This window comes from Oncorhynchus tshawytscha, linkage group LG16 (genome assembly GCF_018296145.1).
Source record: "Oncorhynchus tshawytscha isolate Ot180627B linkage group LG16, Otsh_v2.0, whole genome shotgun sequence".
NCBI lineage: Eukaryota > Metazoa > Chordata > Actinopteri > Salmoniformes > Salmonidae > Oncorhynchus > Oncorhynchus tshawytscha.
Genome location: NC_056444.1, coordinates 76034532 through 76051392, shown reverse-complemented (window position 1 = coordinate 76051392; position 16861 = coordinate 76034532). Strand labels below are relative to the sequence as shown.

The window sequence follows — 16861 nt, the reverse complement described above, 5'->3', positions numbered from 1 at the left end:
GCAGTAGGGATGACCAGGGATGTTCTCTGTTTAGTGAGTCCTCCAGATCAGAGGCAGTAGGGATGACCAGGGATGTTCTCTGTTTAGTGAGTCCTCCAGCTCAGAGGCAGTAGGGAGGACCAGGGATGTTCTCTTGATAAGTGTGTGATTTAGACCATTTTCCTGTCCTGCTATGCATATTAAACATAATGAGTACTTTTGTGTGTCCAGTAAAATGTATGGAGTAAAAAGTCATTTTCTTTAGGAATGTAGTGAAGTAAAAGTTGCAAAAAATATAAGTAGTCAAGTAAAGTACAGATACCCCCAAAAAACTACTTAGTAGTACTTTAAAGTATTTTAACTTAGGTACAGTGCCTTGAAAAAGTATTCACCCCACTTGGCATTTTTCTTATTTTGTTGCATTACAACCTGTAATTTAAATGGATTTGATTTGGATTTCATGTAATGGACATACACAAAATAGGGGCACCACCAAGCAAGTTGCACCATGAAGACCAATGAGCTCTCCAAACAGGAGAGGCAACAAAGAGACCAAAGAGCTCCACAGTGGAGATTGGAGAATCTGTCCATAGGACCACTTTAAGCCGTTCACTCCACAGAGCTGGGCTTTACTGAAGTGGCCAGAAAAAAAGCCATCGCTTTAAGAAAAAAAATAAGCAAACACATTTGGTGTTCGCCAAAAGGCATGTGGTAGACTCCCCAAACATTTGGAAGAAGGTACTCTGGTCAGATGAGACTAAAATTGAGCTTTTTTGGCCATTTTTTTTCTTCTTTTAACCTTTATTTAACCAGGCAAGTCAGTTAAGAACACATTCTTATTTTCAATGACAGCCTGGGAACAGTGGGTTAACTGCCTGTTCAGGGGCAGAATGACAGACTTGTACCTTGTCAGCTCGGGGGTTTGAACTCGCAACCTTCTGGTTCCTAGTCCAACGCTCTAACCACTAGGCTACGCTGCCGCCCCGATCAAGGGAAATGCTATGTCTGGTGCAAATCCAACACCCCGAGAACACCATCCCCACAGTGAAGCATGATGCTGCCACCACCATGCTGTGGGGATGATGTTCATCAGCAGGGACTGGGAAACTGCTCAGAATTGAAGGAATGATGGATGGCGCTAAATACAGGGAAATTCTTGAGGGAAACCTGTTTCAGTCTTCCAGAGATTTGGGGTGGAGGTTTACCTTCCAGCAGGACAATGACATACTGCTAAAGCAACACACGGGTGGTTTAAGGGGAGACAGTTAAATGTCTTGGAATGGTCTAGTCAAAACCCAGACCTCAATCCAATTGAGAATCTGTGGTATGACTTAAAGATTGCTGTACACCAGTGGAACCCATCCAACTTGAAAGAGATGGAGCAGTTTTGCCTTGAGGAATGGGCAAAAATCCCAGTGGCTAAATGTGCCAAGCTTATAGCGACATACCCCAAGAGACTTGCAGCTGTAACCAAAAGGTGGCTCTCCTTTTGTCTTGTTTGTTTCACAAAAATTATTTAGCATTTTCAAAGTGTTGTGTAAATCAAATGATACAAACCCCCCCCAAAAAATATTTTTTTCCCCCAGGTTGTAAGGCAACAAAATAGGAAAAATCCCAGGGGGGTGAATACTTTCTCAAGCCACTGTACTTTACACCACTAACAGTGGTTTGGATTTGATCATTTTGTTGTGTAAAAACATAGATGAAATTGCTACTTATATATATAACAAAATTGTAAATGTATCAATGTGAAAAGAGGACCAATAGCTAGGTTTCCTTCCAATTGGTGACAGATTTTCATGTGAACAATAAAAAAAATCTGCATAAAGAAAACATATTTAAACTACCGATAGTTGTCACAACTATTGCTTTAAATAGCAAATGTGCTTATTCCGCGTTGACATGCTAGTCGGAAGTAGGACATTTCCGACTTGCTGATTTATTGAACGTGGCAAGTTTATAACTAGAACCAGTTAGTTAGCAAGTCGGAAACGTCTGAGTTTCCTAGTTCCTACTAGCACCTGAACGCGGCATTATTCTGGTCTTGGCACACACGCTCAAACCAATAGCTCGCAGATACAGATCGGGAAGGCTAGTTCGGTGGTTCCCAACGTTTTTCGGTTACAGTACCACCAACTGAATTTTGCTCTGCCCAGAGTACCCCTGAAGTACCCCCACATGTGCATTTTATCAGTAAGCCTCATGAGTCTTCTCAAGTGCCCTGTGTGGCTAGGCCAAGTACCCCCAGGGGTCCTAGTACCCCTGGTTGGGAACCACTGGGAGATTATTATATGTACATGAGATTAATGTATAAGAGCCAGAATATTTGTATTAGTCAAAAGGCAGCCAAGCATCGATCATGTCACCTTAGCTTAAAACCAGTGGTGTAAAGTACTTTAAAGTATTTTTACTTAAGTAGTTTGGAGGTATCTGTACTTCACTATTTATATTTTTGACTACTTTTACCTCACTATATTCCTCAAGAAAATATTGTACTTTTTACTCCATACATTTTCCCTGACAGCCAAAAGTACTCGCTACATTTTGAATGCTTAGCAAGACAGGAATATGGTCAAATTCATGCACTTATCAAGAGAACACATTGCCTCTATTCCTATTGCCTCTGGCGGACTCACTAAACACGAATGCATCTTTTGTAATGTCTGAGTATTGGAATGTGCCCCTGGCTAGCCATACAGTTTAAAAACAAGAAAATGGTGCTGTCTGCTTTGCCCCTTTACCCCGCACTACTTGCACAGTGTCTTCCGAAAGTATTCAGACCACATTTTGTTATGTTACTCTTATTCTAAAATGGATTTAAAAAAACAAATTCTCAGAAATCTATACACAATACCCCATAATGACAAAGCAAAAGTTGTTTTTAAATTACAAATGTATTAAAATCAAAAAAAAGAATAATCTTATCTACATAAGTATTCAGACCCTTTGCTATGAGACTCCAAACTGAGGTGCATCCTGTTTCCATTTTTCATTTGTATTTATTTCACCTTTATTTAACCAGGTAGGCAAGTTGAGAACAAGTTCTCATTTACAATTGTGACCTGGCCAAGATAAAGCAAAGCAGTTCGAAACGTACAACAACACAGAGTTACACATGGAGTAAAACAAACATACAGTCAGTAATACAGTAGAAAAATGAGTCTATATACAATGTGAGCAAATGAGGTGAGATAAGGGAGGGAAAGGCAAAAAAAGGCCATGGTGGCAAAGTAAATACAATATAGCAAGTAAAACACAGGAATGGTAGATTTGCAGTGGAAGAATGTGCAAAGTAGAAATAAAAATAATGGGGTGCAAAGGAGCAAAATAAATAAATAAATCAAATAAATAAATAGAGTAGGGAAAGAGGTAGTTGTTTGGGCTAAATTATAGATGGGCTATGTACAGGTGCAGTAATCTGTGAGCTGCTCTGACAGCTGGTGCTTAAAACTAATGAGGGAGATAAGTGTTTCCAGTTTCAGAGATTTTTGTAGTTCATTCCAGTCATTGGCAGCAGAGAACTGGAAGGAGAGGCGGCCAAAGAAAGAATTGGTTTTGGGGGTGACCAGAGAGATATGCCTGCTGGAGCGCGTGCTACAGTTCAGTTCATCCTTGAGATGTTTCTACAACTTGGAGTCCACCTGTAGTAAATTAAATTGATTAGATAAGATTTGGTAAGGCACACACCTGTCTATATAAGGTCCCACAGTTGACAGTCAGAGCAAAAACCAAGCCATGAGTTTGAAGGAATTCGAACATCTCTGGAAGACCTGAAAAAAGCTGTACAGCAACTAGAGCTTGAGAGGATCTGAAGAGAATGGGAAACTCCCCAAATACAGGTGTGCCAAGCTTGTAGCATCATACCCAAGAAGACTTAATCGCTGCCAAAGGTGCTTCAACAAAGTACTGAGTAAAGGGTCTGAATACTTATGTAAATGTGATTTCAGTTTATTAAATTAGCAAAAAGTAAAAAATAAAAAAAGTAAAACAGTTTTTCCTTTACGATTTTGGGTTGTGTGTGTAGATTGATGAGGGGGAAAAACACATAGCAATTTTAGTAGAAGGCTGTAACGTAACAAAATGTGGAAAAAGTCAAAGGGTCTGAATACTTTCCGAATGCACTATACATATTACTTCAACTAACCTGTACCCAAGCACTGACTCTGTAGCTGTATATACTTTAGTCTCGTTTTTGTTATGTGTTTTTTTTTCACTTTTCTTTATTTAGTAAATATTTTCTTAACTCTATTTTTCTTTACTGCATTGTTGTTTAAGGGTTTGTAAGTATGCATTTCATGGTAAGGTCTGCATGAATAATACATACTTTTATTTTTGATACTTAAGTAGATTTTAAACCAAATGATTTTAGATTTTTACTCAAGTAGTATTTTACTGGCTGACTTTCACTTGAGTAACTTTGTAACCAAGTATGACAATTGGGTACATTTTCCACCACTGCCTAAAACTGTATGGTTTGCCTAATCAACCACCCCATACCACCACGTTTCTGCTGCCATTTCTTGCATAATTAATTTTACCTACACAACGAGAGCCAACCATGTCAAACGACCAATGAATTAATTAATTAACCACCTCTCAGCATTTACAAAATTGTACCAAAACTTCCCGCTGTCATGACTTTGTATTTAGTAAAGAAATGTTGGCATGACTTTACTTACATTAAAATGTGGTTAGTAATTTATGGCAAAAGAAATTGAGATAAAGGGTTTACTTTGTGGATTTCCACAAATATTATATTTTTTCGGTAGAATGAATTAGGCATACTCTCTTCACAAAATGACTACAATAGATTAGGTTTGTCTCATCTGAATCACACTCGTGTAGAGTACCAATCTTCAGCACTTTTTCCCCCTTTCTACAAAGACTGGCACACTATTGATGGCAACAAAACACAGCTGTAGATGGTCTAAACTAATGTAAAATCGGAAGTGATTGTGTGTTCAATTCATAAAAGACAGTGCTCATGCTGGTTTCTGAACATGCTTTCAAAGTCTCACTGAAGAATTAGACGTTAATCTACAGTTGAAGGTGGATGTTTACATACACTTCAGCCAAATAGATTTAAACTCAGTTTCACAATTCCTGACATTTAATCCTAGTAAAAATTCCCTGTCTTAGGTCAGTTACTACTTTATTTTAAGAATGTGAAATGTCAGAATAATTGTAGAGATTTATTTATTTCAGCTTTTATTTCTTTCATCACATTTCCAGTGGGTCATAAGTTTACATACACTCAATTAGTATTTGGTAGCATTGCCTTTGAAAGTGTTTAAATTGGGTCAAACTTTTTGGGTAGCCTTCCACAAGCTTCCCACAATAAGTTGGGTGAATTTTGGCCCATTCCTCCTGACAGAGCTGGTGTAACTGAACAGTTCTATTTTAGTTTCATCAGACCAGGGGACATTTTTCCAAAAAGTACAATCTTTGTCCCCATGTGCAGTTTATGGCAGTTTTAGAGCAGTGGCTTCTTCCTTGCTGAGAGGCCTTTCAGGTTGTGTTGATATAGGACTAGTTTTACTGTGGATATAGTTACTTTTGTACTTGTTTCCTCCAGCATCTTCAAAAGGTCCATTGCTGTTCTGGGATTAAAAATTGACACCAAAGTAAGTTCATCTCTAGGAGACAGAACGCGTCTCCTTCCTGAGTGGTATGACGGCTGCGTGGTCCCATGGTGTTTATACTTGCATACTATTGTTTGTACAGATGAACATGGTACCTGGAAATTGCTCCCAATGATGAACCAGACTTGTGGAGGTCTACAATTTTTTTCTGAGGTATTGGCTGATTTCTTTAGATTTTCCCATGATGTCAAGCAAAGAGACACTGAGTTTGAAGGTAGGCCTTGAAATACATCCACAGGTACACCTCCAATTGACTCAAATGTCAATTAGGCCATCAAAAGCCATGACATAATTATTTGTAATATTCCAAGCTATTTAAAAGGCACAAGTCAACTTAGTGTATGTAAACTTCTGACCCACTGCAATTGTGATAGTGAATTATAAGTGAAATAATCTGTCTGTAAAAATAAATTGTTGGAAAAATGACTTGTGTCATGCACAAAGTAGATGCCGTAACCAACTTGCCAAAACTGTAGTTTGTTAACAAGAAATTCGTGGAGTGGTTGAAAAAAAAACGCGTTTTAATGACTCCAACCTAAGTGTATGTAAACTTCTGCCTTCAACTGTATGTTCTCCAAAACGTCACATTTCGAAGTTGCTCAAAACATCAAAATTCAAAGTGTTTTTGTTGCTCTTGCTGCTCTGTATCATTCTAGTTACCCAAAACATAAAGTTAAAGGTTAAGTGTAGGCACTTAACCCTTACCTGAAACATTTGGCATAGGGTTAAAAAAAACACACAAAAAAAAAACACTTAAATTAAAAAAAAAAGAATTAAGTGTCCAAGCACAACTTCATGATCCAGTCAAAGTACACCCCTCCACAACACCTACTTGATGGGAATCGCACTCACGGTTGGTCCTGATAGTTGGTTTTGAAGGCATTCCCTGTAGTCTTCAGGACGTGAATAGACGTCCAATTTCGATGTCAATCTTGAACAACCTGGCTAAGTTTTGATGTTGGGGAGCCTGACTAAAGTCTAGAGGGAAGCTTTGTGAGTCGGTAAAGATTTTGGCCTAGGAATGAGGTAGTTAACCACTGGGCAAAAACTTGAAGCAACATTGTTTCCAAGTAAAAAATAAATACGATGACATTGAATCAACATAGAACACAAATTGGATTTGCAAAAATTCAAATGGGGCATTTAGTATTTTTTACCCCCACCCAACTAACCTAATTCCAATGACATAAAATTCACATTGAATACATGTTAGTTAACAACTCAAATCAAAACTAGACATTGAACCGACTTCTGTGCCCAGTGGAGGACTGATCCTCCTGATAAGGAACTTCAGCATAGTGGGTTAAACACCTCTATCGTTTGGGCCTGTGCTTCCAGAGCCCCTCATCATCTCATTGTTCAGTTCACCCCATCACCTTCACATACACAGTCAATATTAAAACTTGGCTAATGTGCTCGAGGCAGCTGCGTGGAGAAGTCTGGGTGGCATCCCAAATGGTACCCTACTCTACATGTAGGGCACTACTTTTGAACAGGGCTCTGGTAAAAACTAGCGCACTATATAGGGATTAGGGTGCCATTTGGGACACAACCTGATGATTAACATGATTCAGCCGACAGAGGGAATAATAACCTTACAAATAAATCGGGTTGTTGGGAGATTCAGTGCAACCTGGGAGGGCAGAAAGGGATTTTGTAAGACAGTTTTGAAGAATTGGTATAATTTCATTATTTATAGGAGGCCCCCAAAGGAACCATTGAAATTGTCCAATTTAGAATGATTTATTCTCACATGTAGGACTCAGAAAAGTTTGTTTTTACAATTCCATCAACCTCCTGTGCGACAGGTTTTACGTTTTGCCAAAAAACTAAATAAATATGAGTTTTATTCATTACATTCCTCAGTGGTTTATTATTGTTGTGTATGGGGGAACAACAACGCGAGGAACTTCCTCAGTGCCAAATAATCCCTTTAAACGCTTTGGGACAAGTGACTGTTTTGCCAGACTCGGCTTTATCTGCGCTATCATCTCATCGACCCGCAGTTGGTCCTGTGCAAGGCTCACACATAAAACGGAACACAGACATTGATTTCAAATTTAAGTAAAATATGTTTTAATGCAGAATTACAACTTTGTTGACGGTATAAACACGCCTATAGTTAAGCACGCTCTTTCGCCTATGTGGTCGTCCTTAATTCTGCTCATTTAACTCGTGCATATTAAATCTGCTAAAAGCGCCAGAAGTGCTGTTAGTCTCGCAGCAGTCGTCATTGTTCTTGCACTCGAAGCACATAAACGGTGATTTCAAGGCCTATTGAGCACGCGATGGATTGTTCCTAAAATCAATTGAGAGGTGGAGGGCACCGACTTTTCGGAGAGGGTGCGGTGCAACAGTAGTACATTGCTGGATGAATCGGCAGTTGTGTGGTGCTAAAGTACTGTAGTAATGCAGCAGAGAATTGATTAGAAACAAATACCTGTATTATTAGGGAATGTGGTTGCAGCAGTTTTAACTTTAGGGTATGCTTCATTTTATTATGCTAGCAGTTTTACAGGTTATCACATTGTAAAACACAAAATGCAAGAAGCTGCAGATAATACTAGGCCATTGCTGACGAAGTCCTAAATCCTAACAGAACAAGACTTCAAAAGTGTTTCGAAATGTAGGCTAATACAGAGACAAGTTCCACTATATTGTGAGATCACATGAGAGAAAAGACAAATCTAGCAACTGGATAAAGTGATATTAAGCAGCTGATCGGAGCTCAGTGGCTGTGTGTTGCATTAGACATGAATCCACTACAGAAAGGCAGTGGGACAGCATCTAATACCCTCCTCCCCTTACACATACTACAGTCACACCTACAGCATCTCCTGCTGCCGTGACAACCAACTGCCAATTCAGCTACAACCGTTTCCTCTCCAGGAACACCTAAGCTCCCTGTGCACACCCCTATGCCAGTGACATGGACACCCCTCACCCTGCTGAACGCAACCCTATAAGTGACAGATGTTACTAGAGCAACAGTTGGTATAGAGGGAGGGGCTTGGGGCCATCTGTCCAGGGTCAAGGTTTGAAAATAAACTGGTTGTCTCATATTCAGGAAAACTCAACGGCAAGTACTTTGGGGGAGAAAAGTAGGAAAATAATCCAATGTTAATCTGTGCCTTTTTTAAAAGTTAAATCATTTGCCTCTGGGGCGTTGGGGTCCAGAAAGTATCTCAGAGTAGCAATGTGGATCTAGGATCAGATCAAAGTTATCAATGCAATCTTCCCATTATAATCAAAAAGGCAAAATGTCTAAATGCAACACACACCAACTAGATGCTTTTAAGAATGTGGGCTATAGAGAAGCTGAGCTATAGTAGCCTACATGTCTGACAATGTTGGAAAACAGCAATGGTGTAAAGTAAAAGTACTTGAGTAAAAGTAAAGATAGAAAATGACTAAGGTATAACTAATTGGGTACTTTTTCCCACCACTGGAAAACAGGGCTACATACAACCAGTGTGAAGGCACCACCTTGTGGTAAAATGCAATTCTGCATTCAAATAGTTCTAAAACATTATGTAACACGGTAGAAAATAGATCTTTATTCACTAAAATATTTACAGATAAAACACCCAAGGCTAAAATATACAACTACATTACAGATCCCGAGTCAAACAGCGTCCTCATGTAATTAACTGTTTTCTCCACCTCATCTCGAAAATTGGCGATCTTCAAATGGATAGTCTTCCTCTACAACAGTAGAAATGACAACAGCTTAGGCCTACATTAGTAAACTGAAAACGACCGCAACACTACAGCAAGTATTAAATATAGCTCAAACCTAAAGAATATCATAACTTTCAGTGAAGGCCTGAGTCTCCATAGAACTTCAAGGGCAAAGTGCTCTACATCAAGCATTTGCCTTGAACGAGATCCTACAGGTAAATACACAGGTAACTGCCAAAATAAAAAGGAAACGCCAACAAAGTGTCTTAAATTGGGGGTTGGGCCATCACAAGCAAGAACAGCTTCAATGCACCTGGGCATATATTTCACAAGTGTCTGGAACTTTATTGGAGGGATGCGACACCATTCTTCCACAAAAAATTACATAATTTGGTGTTTTGTTGATGGTGGAAAATGTAATCTCAGGCGCAGCACTAGAATCTCCCATAAGCATTCAATTAGAGTTGAGATCTGGTGACTGAGACACCCATGTCATATGGTACCTTGTTTAATACACATCAAACCATTCAGTGACCACTCGTGCCCTGTGGAAGGTGAACAGTGAAGACATTTCTTTTTTTGTTGAGTTTATATACATATAGGGTTGGTGACATACAATGTAGATACGCAGTCTCTCCTGCTCCAGGTGATAGAACTCAGCCACAGTCAGCTCCCCGAAGTCTTTCTTCATGGCCAGGAAGCCACAGTTAGGAGACCGTTTGATATGCTCAGACCTACAGAGGACAGACAAGACAGAGACATGTAGATCATTAAGACTTAACATGACAACTGAAAGGCTTTGCTGATAATACAAAATGTAAAATGGTACAGCGTTTCTACTGAACGATAATGGTATTGAATCCAATGTGAATGGTGAGGACTTGATGGTTTCTTAAAACAGTTCCGACAGAGCTTTATCTGACCAATAATAACGCTAGTGTAAGGACCAAGTTTACCAGGGGTTGTCCTCAGGCTCCCAGCCCTCCAGCTCTCTGAGACAGAAGAAGCAGCAGGCCACATCAGGCTCGTTCACACTGGGGCAGTGGACGAACCCTGCCGTCGCCATCTGCAAATACAGGTAACATGTTCAGAAGGAGCATCAACCTTTAACACACTTATGTCACAACGGAGCAGTGGACAAACCCTGCCTTTTTCCATCTGTAAATAGACACTGGCAAGTCACAATATATCTAACATAGGCCTATGGTCTGATGCCCATCAGGTGTGTATCAATGACGGGTAGAAGGCAAAAATTTGAGCACAATTTGTCCTGGTCAGGGAAAATTCCTGGAGATAGGATCCCCATCAGGCTGCCTGATGGAGTTGTCTGGCTGTTTGACGGTTAGCTGTAGGTACCTTAACTGGCAACCTGGTGCAGCTAGTGAATGAGTACCAGATGAAATGAGCCAATGCACCATTCTACTGGTAGACATTTATGATGTGGTCAGGGTTAAGTGTAGGTTAGGTCACATGGTAGGCCAATCAATACAGACAACTTTAGCATTTAAAATACTCAGCTAAACCTACACCTAACCCCTAGGCTAAAATTAGCCACCTAGCAGTGCTGAATTTAAAAAAAAATCTTGATACTCTCAACTTAAGTTTAGGAGAAAAAAAACAAATCTATTAAAGAAATAGCCTACACTGGGCCTAAGAAGTTTAGCTACTTCTGAAGCACATGCTGTGTCCTAGAAACTCCCATGTAAACATTGTAAATACATTCATTATAAAAGTTAGTGATGATACAAATAGCTGTCATTGAAATTACAAAGTCATGTGAAATATTATGTTTCTACATTGTGTAAAAGCATTGAGTGTAATACATAAACAGTACACTGTCTAAATACATTAGGTTTGTGATGACTTATTACAACTGTCTGGATTTGTTTATATAGTCAGTGCTCACAAAACATTCCTGGACACAGCAGACGTTGGGACAGTTGTGCACCGCCCTATGGGATTCCCAATCACAGCCAGTTGTGACACAACCTGGAATCGAACCATGGTCTGTGGTGACATCTCTAGCAATGAGAAGCAGTGCCTTAGACCACCTAGCTAACTTAAGCAACAAATTGGAATTTGTATTTTGAAAATACATATAATTCAAAACATATGAAATGGATGACGGCATCAACAAATACATATCAAATTGAACCAGAGTTGGTCACGAGTTGGTTATTGGATCATAATCAACCTGCACAACCAGGGACATATTGGAGAGGGTCAGGGTGTTATGTAGTTGTCAGAAGGCGGATTCATGTCTACGTAAAAAATAAATAATTTCTCTCCTGTAGAAAATAAGTGCTTGACCTACATTTCATGACCTCTTTTCTCCCCGCCTGTCATTTCCGAGTTAGGGCTGGTCAGAATGACATTCATTGAAATGTAAGATATCAGGTGAGCTTACCCCAGTCAGACGCTAAATGTCTTTAGCGCCTATTGGCGAGGGAGTTTTTGTAAGCGCCCCGACGCTTCTCTAAATGAACTCGGTACTTGCAGTACAGTTTTGGAAACATTGAGAAATATATTTTTAATGCTACACATCTTTATAGGGTTAGTGTGCCCACAAGGCCACATCTCCATGTTACATTGCTTATTCACAGAAGACATAGGTAGCTTCCTGTGCTAATTAGCCATCTAGCATGCTCCGAACACCTGTTTGTAATCTTAACTGGGGAGGAAGTTTAGTTTCTCAACTGGAGGCACACGGCTTGTGGAGCTGTGCAAAATTGCTGCAAGAAGTGGGTCTTTAATTGAAAGATTTTTTCCTCTCTGATATGAAATGAGCATATTTCAAAACCCAGTTTGAAAGCAATGATTGACATTTCTAAACATTAAAACATGGCGTAGTTCACATGGAGTCAACGGTGTATAAATGTAACTACTGAACACCCCACATACAGAGAAGGGTTGAGAGTTACAGGTGACCCCAGCAACCTCACTGACAGGAAACATTGTGCGATACTGAATGGTGGTTTCTTCATCTTACCATTTCAGGTGTGCATTGACATTCCTCACGAAAAGGCCAATCGGCAAAGCTCTGGAGTCGCATTTCATAACTGTACATCTTGTTGTAGGAGTAAAACCTCGCACTCAAATCGTTTAGACTAGCCATGGCCTTGAGGAAGGGAAGCAACCTTTTCAGCTTGAGAATGATGTTGGATATATACAGGTGTGGCCCACAAGACACTGATTGTGGACAACAAGGGGGGGAAGGCAACAGGGGATTCCAAATGTTGAAGGTCAGGGTATTTTGTAGGTTTTAGTTACAGACACTACTTTTCACTCATTAGCTGAGACTAATCCTTGTACTCCTAAGCTAAAACTGCCAAAAAAATAATAATATTGAGGCCAAAAAACACACAGGTGAAAGCCTAGAAGTAGTGAATTACTTCAATCATGTGACTTGGAACTGTGAGTTTATTGGTCCGTTTGAATTAATTGTTTGTGCACTGATTGATTTCAGGTAGGACACTGAATGCGGTGAACCTCCACCTGGGTCTTTGCTAGTTAAAGAGAAAATCCACTCAAAATACTGTCTTTTGTTATCTTTTTTCATTAGTCCACTGTTGATGCATGTCAGCAGTCAAATTGTTAAGATACTGTACTTTCATAAAGCAAAGTGTCACCAGCCACATCATGATGATGATGCACAGCCACAAAGTCATAATTAGGGCTAAACCCCACCCATTTCTACAATTTATCTTCCTAAAATTATATTTTAAACCTAACCTCAACCAAACTGCTAAACTTATGCCTAACCCTAACCTTAAATTAAGCATTTGTTTGTGCCATTATTGACTTTGTAGCTGTGGAATCGAACTTTGTGGCTGTGTTATCTAGTCGAAAGACCTCCCTCCACCTGTTTCCTACAAAATTGTGGCGCATTACCTGCTCTACATCCCCATATCACACACTCACAAACTGAAAACATAACTTGTGTACAATTAATTGGTTGGAGAGAGGTCTCAAATATCTCTTTCATTTTTTAGAATTGTGGCAAAGTTGGTTCCTGTGTCAGTCACATCTTTAGCCACCTTCCTGAGGGTCAAACAAAAACACACTAATAAATGGTTAACAAATAGTGCCTCCCACAATGCAGGTGACGACTGAATGGTGCAGTTGGTGAGAAGCAACTGCAGTGACTTGAAGGCGACTTCATAAAAAGCTGCATGTCCTTTGATCACATGATTTTTGTGAAGTTCATGTAGTTGACATATTGGGCCATTTCTTTAACCATAATACAACACACTTTGAAAGACGGTGACCAACAATGGACTTGACAAAAGTGATCCGCTCTCACACTTATTGTGGCCGAATGAGGTCTATAGAGCTACGGAGGAGTCTGGCTAACACTCGTATATAATGAGGAGATGGTTTTGTATCCACCCTAGCGATGGGAGTTTTTGTCCCAAATGCGGGAAGGCAGCAGTCTGTTTATCGGTCTGCTTATTAAAGAGCGACTGCCCCTAAAAAGCATCTTCTTGTTTTGAATACGGCCTATGTAGCATTGATATGAGGCATCGATTCTCGTGTCAAAATTGACTACAAAGTTTAAATAGGATAATTATGGTCATAAAGTCAGTCTCGTCTGAAACAGAGATTTGTGAGATGATAGGAAAAGATGGTATGTAACAGAATGAAGGTTACCCTATTGGTTTTAATGATAGGAAAGTATGGTATGTAACAGAATGAAGGTTACCCTATTGGTTTTAATGATAGGAAAATATGGTATGTAACAGAATGAAGGTTACCCTAACAGTTTTCCTTGGGATGGGTTTATTTCACACCTGCCCACAGCACCAAAGTAATCATCAATTCCGAACGCAGCTGCACACTACCCAATCATAATTCCCTTGGTCAATTTGTTTTTTTTTTACGTTTGATATCCATATGGGGCTAGTTAGAGAACATCAGTAAATTACACAATGTACATGGGACAATATCATATATAGTGAAATAGTGAAATTGCAGAAATCCATATACTAAAATATGTGCAACATGAAAGTATTGTCCCATTTACATTGTGCAATTTATTTTATATTTATCTAGGCAAGTCAGTTGAGAACAAATTCGTATTTTACAATGACGGCCTACCCCGGCCAAACCCTCCCCTACCCCGGACGATGCTGGGCCACCCTATAGGACTTCTGATCCCTGCTGGTTGTGATACAGCCCGTGATCGAACCAGGGTCTGCAGTGACACCTCTAGCACATAGATCAAATCAAATCAAATCAAATGTATTTATATAGCCCTTCGTACATCAGCTGATATCTCAAAGTGCTGTACAGAAACCCAGCCTAAAACCCCAAACAGCAAGCAATGCAGGTGTAGAAGCACGGTGGCTAGGAAAAACTCCCTAGAAAGGCCAAAACCTAGGAAGAAACCTAGAGAGGAACCAGGCTATGTGGGGTGGCCAGTCCTCTTCTGGCTGTGCCGGGTGGAGATTATAACAGAACATGGCCAAGATGTTCAAATGTTCATAAATGACCAGCATGGTCGAAGAATAATAAGGCAGCACAGTTGAAACTGGAGCAGCAGCACGGTCAGGTGGACTGGGGACAGCAAGGAGTCATCATGTCAGGTAGTCCTGGGGCATGGTCCTAGGGCTCAGGTCCTCCGAGAGAGAGAAAGAAAGAGAGAATTAGAGAGAGCATATGTGGGGTGGCCAGTCCTCTTCTGGCTGTGCCGGGTGGAGATTATAACAGAACATGGCCAAGATGTTCAAATGTTCATAAATGACCAGTATGGTCGAATAATAATAAGGCAGAACAGTTGAAACTGGAGCAGCAGCACGGCCAGGTGGACTGAGGACAGCAAGGAGTCATCATGTCAGGTAGTCCTGGGGCATGGTCCTCCGAGAGAGAGAAAGAAAGAGAGAAGGAGAGAATTAGAGAACGCACACTTAGATTCACACAGGACACCGAATAGGACAGGAGAGGTAGCAGTGCCTTAGACTGCTGTGCCACTCTGGAGCCTTATTGACGGTCCCTAACTAGCCCCAGAGATAGACTATCCAATGTCAAACCAACCACAGTCACACACCAGCCAGCTGAAGCAAATTATTGAATGAAGTTGGCTAGCACCAGAGAGGAGGAGAAAGAGAGACGCCAAACTCGGGCAGAAACTCTGTCACTCTCCTGCAGATGGTGTTTTTTCATTGTTTCACCCACCAAGCAAGGAGTTTTTGTATGGAGGTCAAAGAGAGAACGTCAAATTTGGTCAACAAATTTGTTTTATGGCTTATATGCTACGTGAGGTGTATTAGGTTGAATATACGTTTCGTAATGCTTAATGATATAAGTAGGACACGTGACATCCCGGCAACTTTGAGAAAAACCCCTTCATTTCGGAGTTGTCTCGAGATGGCTATGCATATTAATGGCATGAGGCTAGTAGGATAGCATCTCTCTCTATTGAATACAGGCGGTTGACGTCAACAACCCTCAACAAATATTTTTTAAAGGATTACAATAATGAGATGTATCCACCAATCCCAAGAAAGGATAGGCGGGAGCTAGACAGCCCGCTGTGCTGCTTTGTGGACAACGAGTCCCATTGTTAGGGAGGAGAGACGTACATCTTGTCAGTATAGCCATAATCTTTGTTAGCACTAGCTAGCCAAGGCGACTTCAAGGCACAGTACCTTGTTATGTAGAAGGGTCTGTAACTGTGTACTGTTTTGGCAGAGTCAATGTACAAATACTTTCCACATGTGAACACACACATAAGAGACACTCATATTGACCCCCCCCCCCAAAAAAAATACTGTTTGGCCTCAGTCATTACCGCAGCATTTCTTAATGAATAAACCAAAAAACAAGGAAGTTCAGTCACCCTTTAAGCAGAATCTGTGCATTCCTGTGTGGACAGATTTTGAGAGAATGAACGCTCTCGCTTCGCCTCTTCCTCTCTGCTGACACCAAACTCAAAGTCACGTGAGTTGAGTCAGCCAGGGGATAGCCTAACGCTTCGATCACACCGACAGTGTCATTTCATTTTGGGACACCAGAATTACAGTACATTCATTTCCAATGAAACGCTGCGTTTGCTTTGCAGTATTGCGTTGCAGAGGTAGTTGCAGTGCATTCTGGGTGGTGTATACGTTGGATTTATCAAACGTATGGGTCAAACTGTATGTGTTAAACGGCTTGACAGAAATGGTAGCAGATGGTGAATGTTGACCTTTTGTTGCACACATCTCCAGAAGATACTGCAGACCATTTTGCGCAATAACACTATCGGTGTGATCAAGGCTTACATGTCGTCTAGCTCTGTAGCGCCCTCGACCAGCAGAGCTAGCCTAAACGTTGAGGTGTAATGGAGGTATGTAGGCTAAAGGTTGTTTCATACACATTTTCATAATGATCATCACTGATAACGCCACATATGGACTATTCAATATTCTAATGCTAAATTGGCTAAAAATACATGATCCTCTCTTTCCATGCAGTAGACCGAGGCTCTGACTGGGTAAATACATCTAATAAGGTGCATGCTTATCTTTGGAACAATGATCATATGGGGCTCCAAGCAATGCAATGGCTCTGAATAGGAA

General features: G+C 40.4%; 1 protein-coding gene across 2 annotated transcripts; it reads right to left on the bottom strand.

The window, feature by feature from the left end:
• Positions 1 to 9155: 9155 nt before the first annotated feature.
• On the bottom strand, positions 9156 to 12641 carry birc5b (baculoviral IAP repeat containing 5b). Of its 2 annotated transcripts, XM_024376614.1 has the most exons (4): positions 12292 to 12641; positions 10259 to 10368; positions 9919 to 10036; positions 9156 to 9326 (listed from the first exon to the last, which is right to left on the bottom strand). In XM_024376614.1, exons 1-4 carry the CDS (start codon positions 12415 to 12417, stop codon positions 9228 to 9230), a joined length of 453 nt encoding a protein of 150 aa, XP_024232382.1. In that variant the 5' UTR covers positions 12418 to 12641; the 3' UTR covers positions 9156 to 9227. The 2 variants fall into 2 exon arrangements, with proteins under 2 accessions (XP_024232382.1, XP_024232380.1); XM_024376612.2 differs by having other exon boundaries at positions 9156 to 10036.
• Between the last annotated feature and the right edge of the window lie 4220 nt (positions 12642 to 16861).